Here is a 25,647-nt window from a genome sequence, read left to right as displayed (position 1 = left end):
TGTCATTTTGCTTGACAAGACTACCTGTCCTTGAATGGGAATGGGATCATCGTTATCAATTACATTAACCATTTTGCAGTATTGTCAATAATTATATATCTAAGCTTCACTTAGGATATGTGCAATTTTAACTGCTGCATGCAATTTGTGAAATGAAATGTGAGATAAGAGGGCGTTCATACGTGTGTTAATATACATGGCGGGGGGAGATCATATTACAGTAGACTTATGTACATACACATGCAAGATTAACGCACAAAAACGCTTCATTATTTTGCTTCCTCTGTGCGGTATATACAGCTAAATCATATTATACAGTAGTAAATAGTTATAACTAAGTGGACCATTTTGACAGAAACTGGAGCTGACAGAGTTCAGTGGTAAAAGTTTGAAAACGCGTAAAAAAAAAAACCCGAGCAGAAACCTGTTTAAAACCAGACAGCTTCCGAAATGTCAGACCACAATTTGATCAAAGGATGCACGAACAGTTGAAAAACATGTCCTACAGTTTATGTTTGTGTGGGAAAAACCGTGCTAGCTCGTCATAACCTTACCTCTCCTCACGGCGCACTGAAACGCGCTGGGCGCCGCCATGTTGTTTCAAACCGCGGGTCACGTGATTGCGCGGTGCGCTGCAGGACGAGACTCTCCTGCTGTGATCTCACTTCACTGCCAACACTAATGCAATTCCTGTATAAAATCACTCAGTGAGCAATGTGTTGTATGCAATACGGTATTTGATGATGTGCATTTTCTTAAGGTATAGTTTGTTTGCAGTGAGCTAGGAAGTTGAATGTAAAGTTGCAATCCACCTTCCTGAAATCGATGCTACAGAATGAACAGCTCCAAGACGATTTCCTTATTGCAACAATTTATATACACTGAAGATCTTCCGAGTGGAAGGGCATCAAAGTGTTGAGCTGCTCGCCTAGAAAGTGCAGGGCATAGAAGTAAGTGGAGGAAAGGGGAGGTGGCTGATCTAACTTGATTAACAGAACAATGCTAATGTGTAGACCATACATTGACCACTTTTATTTATTTACCTGCCTGTTAGGAACTCGCTAGCAGTGACCAAATAGTGCAAGAATTAGACATACCATTTTTTGCCAAACATTCAGCAAAATGATTGATCTTTGAAGTCCTTTCAGGATGTGGAGATGTAGGATAGTCCGAGTCCAATTATTGTCCACTCCATAAACTGAGAATGCACAGTAAATAATAGAGATAGTTGTGTTGCACACCTATGATGAGGGGCAATAAGAGCTGTCAGAGCTGTACTGTGCATCAAACATGGGCATGTGTTAAGCACAGAGGTGGTGCTGGCAGTGGCACTGTGCAAAACTATGGAAGGAATAATAGAAAAACAAATGATAATGAATTTACGATTTGCAGAGTTGCTGTGGACATCTCCAATCTATCTCCAATCCTAGATATATGCCCCCATACACCATTGGGTGTTTACAATGCAGAACGTCCCATTCCTAGAACTGTCCTGCTAATTCATAAAGATGTATATAGGACAGTACTGACCTTTTTAATGCAATTTTAATTTCCAGATTTTAGCACAACAGGGAGTATATTCAGTTCAATGCCTGCTTGAACACCCTAGGGAGCTTTTTGTTCATGATCAGTTTCAGGACCAAAAAATATATTCTTCATGGAGTGTAAAATCACACATATAAAGTGTGGCTATTTGTTCCCTTTAAATTTAGTTGATAAAATAGTTGAACACCATGCAAGAGTGTTTTCCATTAAACAAGTCAAAGACAGTTAAGGAACAAATTTGCATAAGTATTCACAGAGAAAAGGAAACCGTTGGCAAATCATCTTCGTAACTACATACAAGTGCTCAACTTTACCTCAAGGAATTGGTTTACATCATTTTTTATAAACAAGCAAGAATGAGAAGAACTATTTCCAGCAGATAGTTAGGATAGATTGGAAATGTGGCTTCAAGCCTAAAATCTCTTGTGTAAAAGGGTAAGGAGAGTTCCATTGTATTCCTACTCTACCGTATATCTGTTTCTAGTTAATTCTGGGTAGGATGCCTTTTTGCAAATAAAGCAACCTCTTTCACCTCAGAGAATGGTACCACATCTCATTGAAAAAGAGCACACTGGTTTCTTGGGGTTTTGAGCACAAACTGGCGGTTATTGCAGACACATGAGCATCTGCCACATTTTGAAACACCCCATTAGGACAGAGAGAGAAATGTGATTGAAACTATTCATCTTTTCTCTTTTCACCTCTTGGTATAAATGTCTATACATAATTCCAACATGTATGAATTTCAGTGACAATCTGGGGTCCTGAACATACACAGCAAGCTTTCAAACATTTTGCCATCAGTTCTTTCATGAGTCATTACATCAGATATTAAAATTGGAAGCAAGAGAATGACTGTTTTTTCATTATTATTCCAGTAGAGCAGTTCTGGCAGGAGGCTTATCAAGGTCTACAAGTAAAGATTCACAAGAAATGCAGGAAGGGTGGTGGTGGGGGGATTTTTTTACCCCATGTGCAAATTGTTTCATTTTAATATAATGCTGTTATATAACCTGAGCTGCCTAAGAACCAAATCTACTACTCCTCATTGTGTATATACATTCATAGACAATTATAAAAATAAAAAAAGCAAGATGTACTTTTCTAATCATTAATATTAAAATGTTTTCTGATTCAGCTGTTCATCTGCAAGACCACTGGCCTTTCACCTCCACACACCAGGAGTAAATCCATGGCCCTTTTCTGTGTGACCGCTTTGATGGTATCTCTATGAAATCAATGATTACTGTCTTAGCCCAGTTCCCCGGTTGAAAAGAACACAAGCACAATTAAGAATAATTGGCACCTAGTTCAGCGATTCCAGCTCTGAAAGCCTAAAAGGTCTGAACGGAGCGAGGAAGAATAAGCAGCTGATGATGCACGGGCTCGGGCTGCAGTTGGGCGGCAGTAGTGAAGTGCTGCACTGAAACTTAATGAGGCCCAGCTTTAAAAATAGATTTTTAATTATTACAAGATGAATTAACACCTTTTTTTTTTTTTAACAATGAAATATTATTAAAGATAAAAGCTGAAATAATCCCTGGGGGCATATCTGCAGGGAGAATCACATGAAAGATGGCGAGGAATTAGAACAAATACTGCCCCTCAAAGTTAAAACCACTTTGCATTATTTGCATCTCAAACCAAGAATAATGGAAACTATTTCATTATGCAATGTATAAAAGTTCTTGTTTTTTTTATTAAGTGCTTCAAAACCTTGATCTTGTTTAGGAAAAGCAGAAGAGTGCTTGAAAATCTACACAGCAACTGACAAGCAAACAAAAAATAATTCACCCCAAAAACACCAGCTGGATCCTAACATAAAAGGAAGCAGGTTTCATAACATGAAATATTCCTTTTATGGTTTACAATTACTGAAATAACAGTAAGATGATTGAATCAAGAAATACCATATAGTACCAGACATGAGAGGAGGTGGGAACCAACAGAATCCTGCTAAATGTCCAATGTAAATATATATATATATATATATATATATATATATATATAAACAACCGGTGCAAGAAATTGAAATGCGGACAACAGGACAATCAGGCTTGAGCCAGCCGTTCGATAACTCGTCTGTATTCAGTGAGAAGCTCCTGGTAGCTCTTCTCCAGCTCCTCGTGCTGCATTTGAAGGTCCATTTGGCTCATCTGATTGCTTAACTCCTCCGGCCTCAGGCACCTCATCATCTTGGTGAGTTCCCTCTGGTTTTTCTATACATATATAAGCAATACGCAGGTATTAATCATTTATTAGGAAACCAATTTTCACAGTGTGCAGGAGATACAATAACACAAGGATCACAGATTTGCGACCAGCTGCTGTGATATATGGTCTGCTAATCTGTCAGGATGTAAATTTTACCACTGCACCATCTCACGAACTGATAACAGAAATTTAAACAAATAGTTTGCAATGCGATACTAAAATAAGACCATGGCAAGTGTTCTGTAAACAGGGGGGGGGGGGGGGATCAAAAATACATTGACTTCCTATTACATGAATTGACCGTATTAATGCGACAAATACCAACACTTGGAGAATGTAAAAAGACTGACAAATTGTGTAAACTGTATAGCGTGCATAGAAAGTAAACATTATACTATATTTTAATTCTTGATTGGACAATGAACTTCAGATATCACAGAAAAAGATTTTTCGACAATGATGAACATTGAAATCTCTTATTTTGTCTAACATGAATCCCTTTTGTGATCAGCAACCTCTTAAGGGTGCTTCACGTTTAATCACTTCACAGCAAATGAGCCAGAAACTGTCACAGAACCGTATTGTCATCTACAAGCAACCAAAAGCATGCTAGTAGGATACTTCACTTCAACTAGGAAGTATGCATGTTGTTCTTGTTTTAAATACCAGCATCTCTAACTTAGTCTAAGGGTTTGTAAAAGGATGTTGTAATCGAGACCATGTTGTAGTGACAACAGTGCATGTTACACAATGCGTATGGTGAATGCACACTGAATACGGGAAGCCATCTACAATGGCCTTCAGGTCCAATGGTGAAAAGGTCTTCAGTCTATAACGGTGCATCTGGATTCCAGGTTTTGAGATTATTTTCCCCCCACATGGTTAAATCACGATCAAAACTGTGTATTATGGGGTCTAATGGGGTATCTGGGTGCAGGGCCCCAAGTGCAGCAATCTCTGGTGTCTTACTTCATGAAAATGGGGCAGGGGGAAATACATTAAATATATAGATATATAACAAATATATCTGTCTCTCATTGTTTTAGGTTACTGAGAATAAGTCAAGGTCAGTTTCAGGATAAATAAATGTATTGGTAAATCACAATCTAAAAGAAATCTGTGTGTGCGCGTGTTGGGAGGTCTCTTCTTGTTCTTGTTGCTGCAAGCCAAATGGCAAAGATGTGTCTTTTTAAAATTAAATTAGACAATATTAAACTTTGGATATTATACTGTGCGAGAAAGCAAATATAAATACCTGCATAAATTTCCAATACAGAGGGTCTCTCTACAAATTACCATTCACCATTTTGATTACACGACAGCTAAGCCACCAGTAAACACAGTGCAGGCGGAAAATTGTAAATGGTTATTCTGGAAATGTTGTGCTTAAAATAAGAGCAAACCTAACTAAACTTAAAAGACAAAGCAATAAAGGCAAATGAAAGTTCTGATACCTATTAAGTACCATCATCACGGTTTCCATAAACGCAACTATGTGAATACATGTTGTTGCACCACTCCACTCCACAAATTACTCTGCAGAATGAGATGCAAATCCAGAATAATAAAAGGGAGCTGAATAGTGTTGAATCCTAGGGAATTGCACACAGCTCTGAAGACTCTTAGCATGGGGCATTGCATTTCCAGTAATAAGGCTTTATTTTTCAATGCTCTGGACAAACCTAACAGAAAACAGATTTTTTGTTTTTGTTTTTTTGCTTCTCCTGGTTTAAACCCACTGCTGCAATATTGCCAGTCAGTACAGCAAATGATTCCAGACCTCAGGTTGCATTTACCTCGGTAATTTCTCATTTCAACAGCAGTTAAACAACCCATACATTACAGCTAATATTTCTCAACATTTACAAATAAAAAGTTGGGCAAAATGATAATTTAGTCCAAAAATAAAATCTCAGATCAATACTTCTTAAGATTCCTCAGACCTGAGCCAACAAGAACACCCTGACCAACACCCCCCGCGCCCTCCACCTTCCTCCTGCGATGGCAAGGAAAAGCATACACAAGGGTATTTTTCGGAGACTGACAGGCCAGGAGAATAGAGACACCATGACAAAGACATGCAAACCCGGCGGCGGATACCTCATTAACTAGATTCAGGCGGCACATTCTAATGATAATTTATAATAGGCTGCGTGTCCCTGAAAAAAAAGCACAAGCACAAGGATCTTCAACATCCTCAGGGTTAAGCAGGGAAATCCTGGCTTTTCAGTTTTACTTGTGGTCTAATTAACCCATGCAGCTTAATGCCACGGCGTTTCATTCATCAAGTAAACGTCACCTTGCATGTGGTGCACAGTATACAGGAAACCTCGCTTAATCGTAAAGAATGTTAATGTCAAACAAAGCTGGAGAAAAATGTAACCCTGCATTTTTCAACACGTGGACAGCTTTGCACCCACACGGGATATATAGTCCCCTGTCCATGTAAACCAAACACTACAAGACATATTACATTTCCTGATTATTATTTTAATTTTTGAATACACTGATTCATCATTTTAGAAAATATAATGGATGTGAGTATTCCCATAAAAAAAAAAAAAAGTTAACTGCATTTTTTTTTATCCTACACTTTAATCCAGCTTTATTGTTTCAAATGACTTTATTCTTCCTTATGTATCCTTGTCACTAAGTGTGAGGCAACGCACAGCCATTAACACAAAAGCTCTGTTGTAAACCCTTGAGGAGTTAATCTATTCAACTCCAACGTTACACAGAACGTGTACGATCTTTTCTTTCCCTTTGGACCTCAAATTGTATGATAATTTATTCAGGTTTGACAAGTCATAATTAGGTGGAAAAAAACTGATATTTTGATAGGAGGAAGGGGGAGTGGATTTGAATGTGCATAAAACTTTACAGACAACAGAATCCCCTTTTTGCCAGCACACGTACCTTGTAGGGGCCAATCAGTCTCCTTTTAATTTCCAATCTGTACGTTCTTGCCTTCTCCAAGTCACTCATGTCTGTTGCTTTCAGACGCATTATTTCGTACACTCTCCTTGCATGTTTCTAATGGAAAAAGTAACCACTTTCATCAGGGCATTTCAAAAAGCTGTACAACACGATGCTCTGGAGCACACTGTCACTTCACACTTTCAGGCCATTCATGGTTTATTGATTAAAGTCAGTTTGACATTTATGTCTGAAGAACAGATGAACTGTTATGAAACTGCAGAGGAAAGATACAGCTGCAGGAGACTAGGCTTCATACGGCATTACAAAATAGGGGTGGAGAAAGTCCAAGCCATTATGACTCCATGCTAAGGTTGTCAGGCTGTGATAATGACCGAGAACAAGCCACAGAAGCAACTAGTGGCATAATTACCACTGTTAAGTGGTCCCGAATAAAAGAGGGAAAAAGTGTCCAACATTTTTTTTTTTTTTAATATATATAACAAATGCTTCATAAAGTAAAGTGCATTGCACAATTACATGAGTTGGTTGATTTTTCTGAAAATCGAGGTCAGTCCCTGCAGCTGATGAAGAGTCTTGCCTTTATATACCCATTGAGCATGAAGATCTGGACAAATAGGAGGGTATTTAACCAAAAGCCTTAAACTCCTATCATGAAGTCCACATAGGAAGTGTTCTTACATTTTTTTTCCCCCCCTTAAGTTCACAAAGAAACAACATGAATAGACATGGGCATCTATAGCTCCCTGAATTGAATGGCCCTTGAAATACATTCTTGCACAAGATTCAAGTCCATCATTTTCAGAAATGCATGGGCAAGTAAACTGTGGCCTAAATTGTTACAAACAGTACCTCACACACATTTATTCTCATAAAACATCATTTAAAACCTGGTTTCATTTTATCCCCAAAGGAAACCCTCTGGCGAAGTGATAATGTGTTGAACTACATCTCATGGTGGATACAGTATTCCCACACATTTTAATCTTCTGTACATTAAAGTGTTGTTTAGAAAATAATGTATTTGAAATGTATTAGATATAACCTTTATAAAATACCTTATAATGGTATATATATCTATTGAAAAAAATATAACAACATTAAAATGTCAAATAAACCGATACATTTTTCAAAACATCCCCTCGGTTGCATTATACTGCCCAAGATGACCCAAACTCCACAATTCAGTGCTTTACAGACACCACAGCTGAAAAAGTAAGCACTTTAGGTGGGTAAAGATGCTTTCAAACTCATAGAAAGCTATCATGTAATTTACCTTGTTTATCTTTAACTTCTCCTGGGCCTCTGTTGCCATTTCCTGACTAAACCCTTGAGTTAAATTCTCTGCTGAAAAGGATGGCAGTGCTTGGCACAGTTTTGCAAGGACAAAGTCTCTCAGTTTGATATAACTCTCAGAGGGGTCTTCCGCTGAAATGACACAAAACATACAAACAAAAAAATACAACGATGAATAACATCTCAGATTATATTAGGACTCCCTCATATCTGGGTCTAGCTTCTGCAGTTCTAAAAATCACAATTATTGATTTAAAATACATTTAAATATATTCGACAAAAATAATGTAATGTATGTAAAATGGCACACTCCTTCTTAACCTAATGCATGTGGTTCCTAAACATTCATGGTAAACCACCAAAAAAAAGCACAGTTTTTCAATTTCAATGAGGGGTAATCCAGGTTATGGCAGTCCTGAAACAGGAAAATAATTATGCCGTTGTTGGAATATGATTGTGCAGCATGTGGTGAACAGATTTGTTAAAACTACTTGCAATTTACATACATCCGGACTCAATTTGGCCCTGTGTCGAGGAAGTCGGTGTAGAACTGCCTTTTCTACACAGAAAAAGAAGGTTTCATCATAAAACCAACACCATCCCTTTAGGGGATCTTTCTATGGGATCACTGCCCGTTTCTTCAGTTGGGTGAAATTAAACACATTATCTGAGAATACAGCAACCCTCTCACTGCTTTAGACAATGCTACAAACTTCTCGATTTTAGAAACCATTGCACATGCTTTGTTTACACGATATAACAAAACCTCTAATTCTCCAAATAGAAGTATTAGGTGTCTTTTTCTAAAAGTGTTTAAATTAATAGAATCATTTTGTAAAATTTATTTTTATTGTAGCAGATTTCATGAGCATATCCCAAATGGTTCGGCAATGGAACAAAAACATAAACAAATATTAAGTAGACGGTATATTTTAACAGTCAGAATATTTTTTGGTCCCCATTTCTTAGAATTAATCAGTTCAAAGAACTTATAAACTGGTATGAAGATAAATGACAGCATACCAGTAATGTCCAGAACCTCAGGAGACGTGGAATAAAACCTGTGGACCGCTTCAAGCAGCTGAGCTCCATGACCCTCTCCTTGGAAGGGGGGAAGGATAAGCATTTGGCTGCATTGGAACAAAGAGATCAAAGCACTGTATTACTGGCTACAACTGACCTTTCACAGCCAGCTTCAGGGACACTAAAGAGGTCTATAGCAGAAAAATAACACTTTTTTTCCCCCCTCACAGAAATACACATTTAGTGCCAAAATTAATAGAATAAATGTAAGAAATATTTTTATTTTAGAAAATACATAAAAACACTGCTTCCTACTATAAATCATAAATATTTGCAGTATTTCTACAATGTGATCACAGTGCTCTATGCCAAGTAATTTATAAAATGAAAAGGTATACAAGAAATGTTGATAAAAGAGAACCAACGAAAATTAGAACTAAAGAAATTACTTCAATTAAAAAAAGTAACTTCATACGAGTTTAAAATGTTCACTGTCTATTAATTAGTTTTTATTTGTATTATTTTAACAATTTTGACCACTTGCTTCTATCTGATGACAAAGTGAGGTAGGTTAGTTAGTTAGTTAGGCAAGCCAGTAATTTGGGACAACAGAAAGAGAGACGGAAATGTATAATTTTCCTTTTTGTGCCAAATAAAAGAATGGCACGTGTTATGCTACCAATTACCTTACACGCGGCCGGGTTTTGTCTGGGTACACATAGTAATTATAGACTGTCATGTAGCCAACAGTTGCGAAGAGTGTCTCCCCGTCCTTATTATACTTCTCAAATCTGCAGATAAAACACACAGGCAAGCAGGTCAATTACAGCCACGCTCCCATGCGGCGTCCATTTTCTCCTCCATTCTCTGACCGAGTTTTCAGTGTCAGCATGCTACATCAAGCAGGCCCAATTGGTACACCTGCTACATTCTGAATGTACAATTCACTTAATTGGTGCACAGCAACTTAGAAAAAAAAATCAGGCCTCTTTACATCACTTCAGTCCATTTGCCTATTGTTGGGATGAATAGGTGACAAGCAAAAGAAAACACTGGCAGAGCTCATTTTACTGTTTAAGCCTACATTCAATGTTTCAAAAGACAACAGTATTCAATTCAGCTCTAGTCCTAAAAAAAATTAAAAAAAAGGTCTTCCGAGGTATAAAGAAAGGAAACTCTTGCCAGATAAACAATGGCTGTCTTTCCTGGGAAAAATATCATTAAACTGGCCTGGTAATTGGCGAAACCACAAAGAAAGCAGTTGGGTTTATTGAGACAATAAGGTCTAACGTTGTTCAAGGACTACTCACACAAGAAAGTAGTCCCATCTCTCGTCGTCCACGTCGATGAAGCTGGCCGTTTCAATGAACCACATCAAGAAAGTCTGCAGCCTCTCGTGGTACTCTCGAAAGCCAGGACAGGACATATCAGCCTGGGGTGGGGGGGGGGGAATAAAAATGACAAATAGGCCGAGACCGATCACTGAGAAGGGCTGAATAAACAGGGCCCGAGACAATAAGAGGCTACCCAGTAGGGGAGTAATCCAGTGCTGCTGTTTTCAGGTTTACTAACAAAATACATTCACTCTGACAACAATTACCAACTATCAGGACGAACACAGTGCATGTCACAGCCCGACTAAACCACCGCAAAATACAACTAAAAAACACAAAAAGAATTGAAAAAAAAAAAAATGCACACAAACTAACCATAAACAACATTAAAATCATTCTTAATTTTCAGACAAGGAATAAAGACCAACTATTGCAAGGAATCCCCTTCTCCTTGCCACCTATAATAAAATAAAAAGGTAAGCAAGAAGACACTTACCTTGTAGATCTGATAGGCAATATCTTCACCTGCTTCTTCATTGTGTACATTGTATGTGTGAAGGAGAGTCCCAAAAGGCTTGAAATTAGCTTCCTTTTCTAACAAAGCAACAAAGTCATCTGTGTTGCTACTGAATCCTGCCGGGATTATTTCTCGGATTTTACCTTCAACGTCGTCAGACTGATGGAAAATGCACACACAGAGCAAGATAAAGTTAACTGTGTTGTTAAGTGCTTACACTGTATATGTTTGTAACAGCAACAATGTAAAGGAGATCAACATACATCAAGACAAATAAAAACTGATAAACCATCATCAGGAAACAGCATCACTAATCCACTTGGAAGGAAGTTATATATTTCAGGTTATTAGGGAAAATAAACTGTTGAGTCACAAGACCTGTTTGTAGCAAGAGCTAATTGAGGAAATCTAGATATCAAAGTAAAATAAGGCACAGGTTGTAATCAATGAGCTTCATGTAATCAGAAAGCCTTTTTTTTGTTTTAACTAATAAAATGTTAACTTGATACTTTGAAGCCATTCTAAATCAGACTAGTAATTCATTTCCTCTGATCTTTAATGATTCAACAACACAGGTCTTTCCCTAAATCAAATTATGCATGGCTGTATTACCAAATTTGCATATATTAGTATTGCCTCTGATGCAGATTTGCAAATGGTCTCCTGTAAACAAACACATATAGCACATTTAATGAAGCACATCAAAAGACGATTATGTGGATTTCTATGGACTCTAGATCATTGAGGTCCACATGTGATTTACCTAAATGTTTGTCACAGACAAAAGCAAATGCATACAATTCCCAATTACAGCCACTGCTTCACTGAACTTAAATATTTTTTTCTCTAGGTTTTGATGCCAAGAATAATTAATCAATGAATGGAACAGTGAGAGAAAAAAATAAGTATTGGAACAATCCTTCATCTAGTAAATCTGAATTTTATAGAATTAATGAGTGCTGTGCAATATCCCATTTTAAAACATCTGTATCTTATGTAGTAATAACAGAATGACAAACTTATTCCCCCAGGTGGTCTGTTGTTTTGAGGAATTATGATGACATTATGCAGGTAAGAAAAAAAAAAAAAAACAGATCCTACAGACAGGTTCTCATTAAGAACATTTTACAGTTAAAATCAAGGCAAGTTACAGATGTAGCTCCAAAAACAAACATAAATAAACAATAATAAATATATTACTGTGTAACAAATCCCTATATTGATTAGATTACTTGCTGCTACAGGAGTATTGTGGACTTTCTAATGCATCCCAACAACTTTTGGATTATGATCTGTACACGGAATATATTTTCAGATGCATCTTCAACTGGTATCCCTGTTAATTTTTCTCCTAAAGATAACAAATGCATAAATGCACTCGAACACAACCACACATCCAGAATTTGTACCTATGCAGTTGTTTCCCCATCTACATGAGATTTTGTATGTAATTATGATAAGTATTTTCTAACTGATTTTGAGATATAAAAGTGTTTTGATTATTTTTTTATATAAAGAATTTATTTTGATAATCTAGACAATGTAATATTACCAATAAAGCAAAGAAATCTTAAAATGCATGACTAATGCTTGCAAGCATTTAAATAAATTAAAATTTCAAATGTGTAAAAGTATCAACATTCTTTAAAAATACAGGATCTCCAGGAAACTGGTTAATATATTTTGACAGACCAAAAAAAAAGGTAATAAGATATCTACTTAGAATAATTGAAAAACAAGTTCATTTTCTTTCTTTTACAACCAAGATTTTCCCCTCCCCCTCCCACACAATCAATAGCAAAAAATAACAAAATAAGATGGTATTGTTATTTCATTAGGAAATGCTTCATTCCTGATTAACAAAGAACACGTGGAATTAAAAGGAAACAATGCACATTTTTGTATGACAAAAAGAAAACCATTAGACAATCAAGGCTGTCAGCTGAGCAGACCTGAAATTCCCTCTTTTTTATACTCAATTGAAAGACCACTTAATTGAATACATTTACTACTTATCTTAAACCATGAATATTTGATGAAGTTTCACAATAATGTATTTCTGCTTCTCACCAGGCAATAAAATTTAATGAATTGATCTCAACTTAACAAAACCCTGTACATCAATATGAGCCCTTCTCTAAGCCTGCCAGTGAATTCAATAAAATTAACTTGCCCCCCAATTCAAAGATTTCGGAACAATAAGCCCCGGATTTTACTCAGTAGAATTTGCAGTTAGTTCAGCTGTAATGTTTGTATTGTATCCATTTCCACAAGGACTGACATAAGAACACTTTGTATTAACTTGCTAAGCAGCTCTTTCACACCATTTACATGCATGATGGCCATTAGTTCTATACCAAGACCCTTGCTGCTCAGCATTCAAAACAGGGAAATTAAGAAGCCCTGAACAAAATGCACTACAAAAGGCTAATACAACACACTACTAATTCCTCTCTTTTCAGCCATCACCTCATATCTAAGTGGATGTAATGCACCTGCAGATGAATAGCACTTTAGCATTATTATTGTTCAACTGCATTTTTGAGGAATAAGGACTATAAATAGAGGCCAAGGACAAACAAGTTATATTGTCAATGTTCTGCCCATGGACCACTTACAAAACTGTTCTTCAGCTTAAAAGGAGCTATTACTCAGTTTAGATATAGCTTAACAATGCATTTCTAGGGCTTTTTGTGTCGGTTTTAATATATTTTATCTTTAGAACAAAAAGTATTAGAATACAGTTAATAAGAGCATCTCTAAAAGGGACATCTTTAAACTGAAAAGGCAACTTGTTCCAGTCTGTACATTCATGTTTTGCTGACAGTTTAGCAAGGTTTAATGTTAATTTTACCACACTTAAAAAGGAAACCGATTTGCAAAGCTAAAAACAGCCAAAACAATATAGCAGTGTTGTCCATTATGCACCCAGAGTACCATTTATACTTTGTATTTGAATTTTGAATATATTTTGTAAGGACATATCCTTAAATTGATATTCTGAAAGAAAGAATAACCATGTATATAGGTTTTACATGTTTTATAAAAAAAACACTTATAGCATCTTCAGTTAAATACACACTGAATAAAACCAATGATAAAAATAACAAATCCAGTAAAATACATATAACTATCCTCTTTATTAATTTACTTCACAGGGTAAGGAGGCTGCTGTAATCACCACTTAATCTTCTGCGTGCATTAAACAGTGAACACAAAAACACAAATGCATGCACACACTAAAATTAGCTCCATTATTAAAACATTTGCTTCGTTTGGGGAAAGGTGATCTATCTAGCAGGAGCCTCCCCTCAGCATCCCATTAGGGAGGCAGCTGCACTGTGAACTCTGTCCCAGAGCTCTCTACCCACATTGCATTTCAGCTGTACTCAAGTTAGAGGCACAGTATTCATGCAACCGGCATGCACTAAAGCACAGTTGTAATTAAGACTCAATAATCACATTGGCCACCTTTCTGGGCTGTGAGCATTTCACTGTTTCAGTTACACATTCAGCAAAAAGATTGACAAACATTATTTGTTGATAACAAGCTCTAGGCCTATACATTTCTCCTCGTTTCACAATAATAACAACATACAGAAGCTTGATCCTTTATAAAACCCTGAATTTCGATAAAATATGCAAATAGGAAAGGAGCCAAAAAATGTTTGAGAGCACTCAGCTTTAGCAACTTATAAAACAAAAGACATCATGCCGTTTAGATCCTTTGGACTAGTGTCCAAAAATAACATTCACAATTGCACTTGGTCTTATTCATCGATAGTCAGTCGTGAATCCTCCACTCCAATATACTTAAATAAAACCATTAGAAAATCTGTAAGGTCTACAGAGGAGTTCTGTTGGCATTTAAAGTAAAAAGAGCTGTATAATACAGAAGGACTTTGTTGTTTAATTCAAAGTAAATAATTGAATTTATTTAAGGTCTTTCAAGATTAAAGTCCAAGAAGATTGTGAAGCAAAAGTCTACAGTCTGACAAAGTCTAGATTTATTCCAACATCTAATTTTTAACCACAAGAAATGCTGGGTATTGCAATGTGACACACTGGTGGTCTCTTTAGACACACAGAGTATTCCAGTTCCTGCCGACTACTTCTCAGAGCCACTCAATTGAAAGTTTAATCTTGGACCCCCCATCTGCAGAGTGAAAAGCACTTCCCTTTGAGAGGGAAGATTAACATTCGCCTCAAACAGAAGCCAGACTGAGATTAGCCTGTTGTAACTGGTGAAGCTTTGCATCTCCGCTGCATATCAATCTCTGGAGGTGTGTAATTCAGCAATGATCCAGGCCTCACGCTTGTGGAACAGACACATTCACGCACAGGGAGGTTACAGGGGGTTTCACAAATGCTGAGAAACAATTAAAAGTAACAAGAACCTCAGGGGCAGTCGGGGCTGCTCCTTCAGCCAGGCTCTGACAGCATCACGCACAGCTCAGACTAAAGAAACTTAGCAAGAGCTTACATAATGGACTACAGCAATCACCGGGCAGAATAAAGAATCTAAAAATAATGTGGGGGTTAAGCGAATTTCCTGTTATCCCTGTATTCATGGCAAATGTGGATGTTTAAAAACAAAATTGGGTCAAATTTCTACTTAAAGTTTAAATAAGTGAGACAAGGTAGAACGAGTTATGTATATTTATATTGCTTTTAGTCTATTGATTTAGCTACATTTTGCATTACAATGACCTTACGTGATGAAATCAGGATTAGAGTTTAGTGCCGGTGACAGTAAGTGCAACTAACCCTAACTACCCAACTAATTTGTGTAGCTTTAACTTAAAATGTTAATGGTGTAATTAGGGCTTTAAATGGTGTAGGTAATTTAGTGATATAGTACAATGGTGTGTAGTGCCTGTCTGGTATTGCAATGCAGTATCACAGTTCAGAAAAAAATAGTGATCTGATAAATGTGTACAAATCAGTTAATTGATGAAAACTGCCAAATCAAAAGTTTAAAGACCATTTAAAAGTACATTTAGAATTTGCCATATAAATCACAAGTAGTGCTACGTAATTTTGAGTTGCAATTTGTTATATTCAGCAATACAAATTACAGAAGCATAGGATACCTATAATATATATACATTTGTATATATTAAAATATCTTAGTTTTGCAATATGTATGAAGTCACATGAATCTTCTTACAAGCATTCAATCCCTGTGTTTAATTACAGCCAAATTCTCATAATGCTATCGTGTTTTTGTGAAGACAAAAAAGTTTTAATATCAATCACACATATATTATTTCTCCTACCCAATAATGTCAATCATTCAGCAAACTGGTGGGTTTTATGGGGGGGATTAATAAGACCTAAGAAATGCACCTGCCTTGACTGCTCCATTAGTGTGTCTGAAGTCTTGCAGAACTTTCTTCAGATTTACACTACTTACACACACGAACACTAGAGGTGTGGGGGGGATTAATTCAGGGTGTCTAATTTCAAAAGGTGGAGTAAGAGAGCCCTCTTGGTAATGTAATTATAACTAGGATCTCATTGTTTTTTTGTTGGTTCTCTCTCCACATGCAAGATTTAAAAAAAAGGCAGAAACATGTCCGGTTTAAAACTAAATCAATTTCTTAAGATCAAGTGAGCAGACCAGTGTCAAGTGTAAGCTCAAGTGTTTTAGCCCCTGTGTGCAACCCAATCTTTGTTTACAACATTCAAATTATGAGAAGGAGATTGTTTTATATAAATTTAAAATAAACTGTTATAATAGCCATAGTGATATTAGTAGATGAGTAAAGAAGCCCATTAGAATCAGATCAGTTTAGTAAAGACAAATGATTACCTCCACGCAGTCAAACTTTTCAGTGACTTTTGCGGTGTATTTCACTTTAAACAGGGTATTCAAGTTTCCAGCACTGTAGTATAACTGGATCTGCAGGCCTTTGTATCCAAATGCTACTTCACTACAGAAACAAAAAGGGAAACAGTTTCAGACAAACATTTTGAAAAATGCAATGTTTTGAAATGCCCATTAGCAAAACACAGCATTTATTTTGATACAATCAGACATTCTTCCCATAAATATCCAGAATTAGATCTCACAGACACAGAACGTATAAAACACTAATACAGTGAGGGGAAAAAGTATTTGATCCCCAGCTGATTTTGTACGTTTGTCCACTGACAAAGAAATGATCAGTCTATAATTTTAATGGTAGGTGTATTTTAACAGTGAGAGACAGAATAACACAAAAATCCAGAAAAACGCATTTCAAAAAAGTTAAATTGATTTGCATGTTAATGAGGGAAATAAGTATTTGATCCCCTATCAATCAGCAAGATTTCTGGCTCCCAGGTGTCTTTTATACAGGTAACGAGCTGAGATTAGGAGCACTCTCTTAAAGGGAGTGCTCCTAATCTCAGCTCGTTACCTGTATAAAAGACACCTGTCCACAAAAGCAATCAATCAATCAGATTCTCTCCACCATGGCCAAGACCAAAGAGCTGTCCAAGGATGTCAGGGACAAGATTGTAGACCTACACAAGGCTGCAATGGAATAACAACAACAAAAATCCAGAAAAATGCATTTCAAAAAAGTTATACATTGATTTGCATGTTAATGAGGGAAATAAGTATTTGACCCCTTCGACTTAGTACTTGGTGGCAAAACCCTTGTTGGCAATCACAGATGTCAGACGTTTCTTGTGTGCAAACCTTGTGGCCAACTACATCTCAGGAGGGATTTTGTCCCACTCCTCTTTGCAGATCCTCTCCAAGTCATTAAGGTTTCGAGGCCGACATTTGGCAACTCAAACCTTCAGCTCCCTCCACAGATTTTCTATGGGATTAAGGTCTGGAGACTGGCTAGGCCACTCCAGGACCTTAATGTGCTTCTTCTTGAGCCACTCCTTGGCTGTGTGTTTTGGGTCATTGTCATGCTGGAATACCCATCCACGACCCATTTTCAATGTCCTGGCTGAGGGAAGGAGGTTCTCACCCAAGATTTGATGGTACATGGCCCCGTCCATCGTCCCTTTGATGCGGTGCAGTTGTCCTGTCCCCTTAGCAGAAAATCACCCCCAAAGCATAATGTTTCCACCTCCATGTTTGACGGTGGGGATGGTGTTCTTGGGGTCATTCCTCCTCCTCCAAACACGGCGAGTTGAGTTGATGCCAAAGAGCTCGATTTTGGTCCCATCTGACCACAACACTTTCACCCAGTTCTCCTCTGAATCATTCAGATGTTCTTTGGCAAACTTCAGATGGGCCTGTACATGTGCTTTCTTGAGCAGGGGGACCTTGCGGGCGCTGCAGGATTTCAGTCCTTCACGGCGTAGTGTGTTACCAATTGTTTTCTTGGTGACTATGGTCCCAGCTGCCTTGAGATCATTAACAAGATCCTCCCGTGTAGTTCTGGGCTGATTCCTCACCGTTCTCATGATCATTGAAACTCCACGAGGTGAGATCTTGCATGGAGCCCCAGACCGAGGGAGACTGACAGTTATTTTGTGTTTCTTCCATTTGCGAATAATCACACCAACTGTTGTCACCTTCTCACCAAGCTGCTTGGCGATGGTCTTGTAGCCCATTCCAGCCTTGTGTAGGTCTACAATCTTGTCCCTGACATCCTTGGACAGCTCTTTGGTCTTGGCCATGGTGGAGAGTTTGGAATCTGATTGATTGATTGCTTCTGTGGACAGGTGTCTTTATACAGGTAACGAGCTGAGATTAGGAGCAGTCCCTTTAAGAGAGTGCTCCTAATCTCAGCTCGTTACCTGTATAAAAGACACCTGGGAGCCAGAAATCTTGCTGATTGATAGGGGATCAAATACTTATTTCCCTCATTAACATGCAAATCAATTTATAACTTTTTTGAAATACGGTTTTCTGGATTTTTTTGTGGTTATTCTGTCTCTCACTGTTAAAATACACCTACCATTAAAATTATAGACTGATCATTTCTTTGTGAGTGGGCAAACGTACAAAATCAGCAGGGGATCAAATACTTTTTTCCCCTCACTGTACATTACTGGCCTAACAGTGGTTTTAGCCATGCAGCCAAATGCCTTAAATATAGGAGAAAGACAAAACAATGCCTGGAGCATTTACTTATATAAAATTCTCAAAGCACCTGTATAAGGAATTATGCCCCATTGCTAGGAGTTTCCTCTTCTGTCAAAACGAATTATATTAAACACTTCATGCCAAATATGAAAAAGAATCTCAGAAACATTAAAAATAAGGCTTGACATTTCTCTCCCTCTCCTCTCGCTGCATGGTCTAGCCTCAGCCTCCACCCATAGGAGTAGTCATAGCAACCACCCAAAATTCAGGGATCTCTTAAAGTCACAGTATTATGAAGACACAACACTATATCACAGAGAACACAATCAAATCCATGTAGGCATTTCAGGAAAATGGCAAAATGCTGTCACTGGGAGGAAAAAAGTAAGTTATCTCCCTCTGTGTGTCAGAGGGTTGGGGAAAACTGATAGCTTTAAATGAGTTACAAAACTAGTATTGTTAGCACTGAACTCCTTTTATTGTACCCGTCTACACAACAAATGCATTCAATGTCAATTACATATATTAAAAAAAAAAGAGCAAAAGCATAGCAATTGCCTGTAAAATGTGAAAAAGTAAGAAGTCCCTATACAGCACTACTGTAAGTTTCCCTGGGAAATAAGAAAATACCATGCTGACATGAATTGCTCCACTAATATTTCTAGTTCCTGAGCTGCTCCGCTTCCATTTAAATTTCAGCACAGATTTGATTGTGTGCACTCAAGTGTCCAGTCAAGACACCATTAATTCCTAATCAATGCCTCCTCTTCCATGGACTTCAAAAAGCCTAATAGAGCAGCCAAGTGAAAATTTCACTAATAACTGCTGAACACAACAATGTAATAGTCACAACATCTATTGATATTTGCTGATATCTGACAGTGAGCAAGGCCAGGGTTAAATGAGAAACTTCTCAGAAGTAACATTTCTTCAGAAAAGTAGTATTGTTTTTCTTTTTCTTTTTTTTGTCTTTTTGTTTAAGCCAAACTAACCCACAAAGCGGCAGAGAGGACAGCTTGTAATTCTTCTATCTGTGCCATACAATGTTATCATTAAAAAAGTAATCGAGTTTCATTTATAACGTTTATTACTTACTCATCTCCATAGAGCTGGTGACTGTATTCCGGGTGGAAAGTTGTACTATCATCTTCCACGTCTTCTGGAAATCGCACTTTTAAAAACAGAAAATACAACCAATCGATTTAGTTTTCTCTTTGATTATTGAGCTAATAATACAAATTACAAGTATTGCAATTATTCCAAGACAGAGAGCATCTGATAAAAAGGTGTATAAAGCAAACAGAGCTTATATAATAGCAACACAGTAATCATATACGTAATTATAATTACCAGATATGTACCAAAGTAGAAAGCAAGTTACATAAATGATGATACATATACTACCAGTATGCTAAACAGGTGACAGACTCAAACAACAAATTACTAGTGATCACATTAGGTTGCACATATAAGAGAGGAGCAAGAGTTTAATGTTATATTGCTTTTTTAAGGTTAAATGGGCTAAGGGAGTGGGGAGACACAGACCAAATGTAAAACCGCTTCTGTGTACCGTAGGAAATACAAAGTCACTTGGCTTAACTGCGATGAGTGTCATCTAATACAATGAAGAGTACATTGCAGTCTCAACACTCATACACTTCATAATTTGGGAAAAACAAACCCCACACACCAAGTTTAAGACAAATAGCTTCATTGGTGTCACATTTGTACTCTGCCAGTTTCTTCTCCATAGCATTCATTCCTACAAAACAAAACATTCAAGCAAATTAAACTCAACAGGTTAAAACATGAAGATTGTATTATTATTATTATAGATTCATCCAAATACAGGAACAGGACATACTGCCATGTTGTTATCATTTCCTGCAGTGTGACGTTAACAAAGTAGGCGGATTTCTTCAACTGTATTTAATTCCCTGTTTTAGGCCGTGCGTTTTTCTATATACCACCCAGCTATGTTATGCTTCATTATATAACGTGGTCAGGATCAATTTTAAGTGGATCAATACTTTCATAGCTGATACATTACAAAGTCTCCTTCTGCAGCGCTAGCTATAACTGGAATCAAGGCCACATAGTTTCTTATGAGCTTTGTATGTTATTATGCACAGTCGTATACTTATTCACACTTTATGCTTTTAAAATGTACACAATCATGGCACAATATTCATACGTAAGCGCTATGATAGTATGCAAACGACCGAAGCATTAGTAACACGAAAGAGACCATCATTTAAAATAAAATACATATATTAAAAAAAAACTATTTAAAAATGCAGAACTGATCATCAGTTAGTTAATACTCTTACTGTATACGTTCCTGTTTTCTTACGGTACCAACATTGTTTTCCATGTCATTTCTGGATTATACTGCCACAAATAAAAACGTCTAATACAAGCACAATTAAAACATACTGAACTCTCGGGGACATCGGATTTACACATGTTCGATGTACCCCTATGGGATGATATAAATAATCAGCACGTATATCATATAAGAGTAGTTTTTATTATTGATAAAACTTACCCGCCATTTCGGAAACCCGCAGTCAAGAGCAACGCAACAGACCCGCGCAGCACACGCTACTTCCTGTTTACACACGTGTTTCCGCTCAGCTGCTGCGCAGTTCCAGCGAGCCGCGGTGCGCACGGTGGAAGGGTCACTTATATGTGCAAATATATGTGTTTTATTAAAATCTGCATTCATACTCAAAATATTACCTTTACTTGTATATGCATTCTGACATCTGCATAGTCTTGTGTTTTTTGTTCATTCACAAATGCTGTACATTTTGCAAACTTGACTGAATGTGTGTATGTATGTTAATTTTAGCAACTGTGTTTTAAAGAGAAACTATGTTCAGATATTTTACCAACAAGAGCAGGATCATAATTACATGTTTCTGAATGAAAGGGGGAGGGGGGGTATGTGAAGGTGTATGTGTTTTTCCTTTCCTTGTAGGTTTTCAGGTGTCCAGTGTATTTAATCAAATAATCAGCTAGACGGTATAGCTTTCCATTTTAGTTATTTGAAAGGACTGCACTTTTCTAAATGACACATGGTTATAAGAAAACCAAAATAAATTGGCAATTGAAATGTTTCCACACCTACATTTCAAATGCACATGGACAAGAGTTTACAAAGCCCAATACATCGAAAAATATCAGTGCAAAGAGGGAAGTTTTAAATAAGATATACACTGAAGAGTCTGAATAGAGTAAACTACTTTTTAAAATGTATCAATTTGCCCATTGAGCCCAAAGCAACCTTTCAAAACAAGCTAAATGAGAACATTGGAATTAATACTGTCACTAAGGATGTTGACAGCTAACCTTTTTAGTGATCGATCGGTGACAGCTGTCATGTGTTATTCAGTGGTGATATTTACTGTTTAGAACTGTCTTATCTCACTACAGGTGTTTTACAATTATTTAGTGAAGCTTGGCTGGATATACCCTGAACTAATGAGGCATTATATTGCCAATGCATTACTAACACTGCGGAAGCAGTAGTTCAAATCACAGTAATTTCGTGTTGTCATTTTCACAAACTGTCACTTGTGTCACAATCAATGCTGTCAAGTCAAAGGCTAGATTCTGCCACTTCTCTGTGTAATATGTTGAATTTTGTTGTTGTTTTAATCTGTATTGTGTTTTTCCTTCCTGGTAATTCACCATTTGGATATTTTGGGATCCACTAACAGGTCAGCTGGTGAGAATGAATAGAGAGAATGAATGAATGGAGAGAAACATAAAACATGGGGTTGTGTAGGGAGTGACAGGATTTTTGGTATCTTTTTCTAGGCTGAATAACATTCATCAGCAATTATAAACTACTCTTCTGAATTAAAATGTTGATGATTATGCAAAATGTTTATCTAACTGTGACAGGAAAATAAAATTATGAATCCAAGAAAACTTTTTCTAACAAAACATTCGTTTGTATTGGTTAAACAGTTTCCACTATATGACAAAAATATAATTGTGGTTACAATTAACCAACATTAGACAAGGCAAACTACTACCACTGTAAATTATACCACTAACAAATATATAGATCACTCTAACAGTTTTTGTCTGTTTACATTTCACATGATAATCTGAATAATTTTGTATGTATTTTTACACTCAGATTATCACCAGTCTTAAACAGAATATGTATTATAGACACACATAGTGTAAGAATGGAACCTGTAAAAGTGACTGGAACTAAGAGATTTCAGGTTAAATGCAATTTATTACAAAGTTAATAATATAGAGCACAGTATAAAAGTACACTGGGTACATCAAGGTAATTATAGTACAAAGACTTGATTGACAATATTAGTCTTTTGTGTTGAACCTCTGTCCAACGGGTTACCACGCCACCCACCAGAGTAGGCAATAATAAATTAGCATACAAGGTGACACCGGTGCCCTTACCCACCCTCTCACACTCCAGGTGTTGGAAAGAATTTCTTAAGACAGGAGTTTCAGTCAATTAGCTTTATTTTCAAATACATTCCCTGTGTCTGTTTAGGACCACAAGGCCTATTGATTTCCTGGTTACAAGCAGTTATATTAACATCAAAAGTTTTTTACAAAGGGAAAAGTCCTGTCCCTTTCAACTGGAGTAGACAGTGATACAGAAGGAAACAGTCAATAATAACATTATACAGTTTTGCATAATAGTGACGGTCTGGGAAAATTCCACAACTTGCTTAAGTCTTAAACTATAAACCTTTATCTTGTCCCAGGATGTTGGAGCTGCACAAATGAAAGAAAAACATTGATCATTCATATTAATCCTTCACCAGGGTAATGACTCTGGTTCCCCACACAAGTACCTTTCTCAAAGGTGAATAAATCATATCTCCCTAAAACTGGTTAGACAGACAGTCTCCCCACTAATTGTTATCAATGGCTATTGCTATGCTATTGATACCAGACATTCAGAAACCGCCTTCAGCCAACTGCATCCACTTTCTGTGAATCAGGACCCCACCCAAGAACATTGGGGGAGACTGGAATTTTCACAAGCTGTGGAATGTTACCAGGGTGGAATTTCCCCAGTTTCAGACTGTTTTATTCCTTACACTTAGCATAGCTCAAATTGAAGTCTGCTCATGAATGTATCAGACACATAATTACTATGCTATCTGTCTGTGATCTAAGGTAATACGTAGGTTCACATTTTAAACAGCAATAAAAAAACATGCAATCGTTGCTTAAATGACTACAGTTAGTCATATGTTCTTATGTAAATATCAATTTACACTGTTTACATTCAGTGGGTCTTGTCTCTGACCTCTTTATGAAATATATATATATATATATATATTACACATTTTCAACTGAAATCTGTGAAGCTAAATAATGAGAGAAAAGACAACGGTAACAATAATAGCATAGCAGAACAAGAACATGCATTAATTTTAATCTTTTAGCAAATAATATTATGTAAAACAGAATGTTTATAAATAAACTGTGTTATTATGTAATTTATTACACTGACCAAACCAACACAATGTTAGCCTAGGTATTCCCAACCTGGTTATACTGTTAATGTTCACTAAGATGTGAAGTCCACATGGAGCGTTCACTTGGCCAAGGCTAATTAAGCTTCACATTAGAACTCGTGTTGTTTATATTGTTTACCCTTATGTCTCTTTCTTCTGAGCTATTAACTATGACTTCACATCTTGTCTGCAATTATTAGCTCACAAATCTAGGATGTAGGACTTGTATTAACTGTATATTTCTCTTATGCACATGTATTTTTGAAATTGTAATTTGTACTATACTTTAATCTGTAATTCTAGACTGTATTGCACTTTTATAATGCTTTTTATTGCACTTTTATAAACTCACCCTGGATAAGGGCGTTTGCTAATTAATAAATAATAATAATAAAAATAACATTAACCAATAATTCAAATGTTATAATGGTAAAATCTGCAAAGAAATAGACTAGGAAACACATGATCTGCAGACATTAAACTGCCAAAAAGAAAAGTACACAGGGTCAGGGACATCATCAGGAACTCTGAATAAATTGAATATCAATTCTGATATAAATCAGTTATTTTGTCAAGCCCAATTGTATTTAAAATTAACCCGGTGTGGAAAAGCAGTAATGTTTTCATTTTGGAACTCCCTTGGTTTTGCATATGGTAACATTGTGGATCAATTAATCATGAATCATATTAATTAATCATTCTGTGGTCTGAAAATAACTGCAAAGCAGTATTACAACAAAATATAGGTCAAAACTTTGGTTGCATTTGTGCTCTATCAGGGATATTACTGTTGTTATCTGAGAAAAGATAACAAGGTCACAGTGACACACAGGGTATTCCTGGGACGATACCACACTTTGAGATAATCTGTTGTCAAATACAAAAGAGACCCTTTAAAGCATATTAGCTCACTTCAGTGCAGTGCTGAATAAAGCATTTCATCTTTAAAAAATGCTTCAAAATTGTGGATTACAGAAGAGTGAAAGCTCAATAAAATAAATTACTGTATTGGATGAAACTACCCAAACGGGACTCTATGAACAGTGGTAATGCTGTGTTATTATCTTTGCTATAACAGTTTCTCAGGAGATGCACCAATGTATGACACAATATTTTTTAACTCGGGATAATTTTCTTCTGCCTTTGCTACAACACTAGATTATCTCTTTTCTAAGTACAATGTCTTGTGATCTCTCACAGTGCTTATTGGTACTTTGATGGTGT

The 25,647-nt window shown here is 36.7% G+C and overlaps 2 protein-coding genes across 3 annotated transcripts in view; both read right to left on the bottom strand.

Moving 5' to 3' along the window:
* metap1d (methionyl aminopeptidase type 1D (mitochondrial)) overlaps nt 1-658 on the bottom strand; it is a 31,036-nt gene extending 30,378 nt beyond the window's left edge. For both annotated transcript variants that reach the window (XM_066687712.1, XM_066687713.1), the window contains exon 1: nt 555-658. In XM_066687712.1, coding sequence (XP_066543809.1) covers nt 555-594 — 40 coding nt within the window. In that variant the 5' untranslated portion in view covers nt 595-658. The remainder of the gene's footprint in view (nt 1-554) is intronic.
* Nucleotides 659-3,224: 2,566 nt separating this feature from the next.
* Nucleotides 3,225-21,552, bottom strand: hat1 (histone acetyltransferase 1). The gene is made up of 11 exons (XM_066687551.1): nt 21,453-21,552; nt 20,595-20,666; nt 20,000-20,075; nt 16,682-16,802; nt 10,846-11,025; nt 10,326-10,447; nt 9,702-9,806; nt 9,016-9,122; nt 7,973-8,124; nt 6,676-6,792; nt 3,225-3,764 (listed from the first exon to the last, which is right to left on the bottom strand). The coding sequence occupies exons 1-11, from the start codon at nt 21,457-21,459 to the stop codon at nt 3,597-3,599; spliced, it is 1,227 nt and encodes a 408-aa protein (XP_066543648.1). The 5' UTR covers nt 21,460-21,552; the 3' UTR covers nt 3,225-3,596.
* Nucleotides 21,553-25,647: the final 4,095 nt, after the last annotated feature.

The sequence above is a fragment of the Amia ocellicauda genome, chromosome 16 (genome assembly GCF_036373705.1).
Source record: "Amia ocellicauda isolate fAmiCal2 chromosome 16, fAmiCal2.hap1, whole genome shotgun sequence".
NCBI classification, from domain to species: Eukaryota; Metazoa; Chordata; class Actinopteri; order Amiiformes; family Amiidae; genus Amia; species Amia ocellicauda.
Note: the sequence above shows the minus strand (reverse complement) of the source record. Positions and strands in the feature narration are given on the sequence as shown.

Excerpts from the sequence above, each read along its gene's own strand:
- hat1 (XM_066687551.1), bottom strand. Across the intron at positions 20,076-20,594 it reads AGCTATTTGTCTTAAACTTG|TGCGATTTCCAGAAGACGTG; the intron begins GTGTGTGGGGTT and ends TGTTTTTAAAAG. Across the intron at positions 11,026-16,681 it reads AAAAGTTTGACTGCGTGGAG|TCTGACGACGTTGAAGGTAA; the intron begins GTAATCATTTGT and ends ATTTTCCATCAG.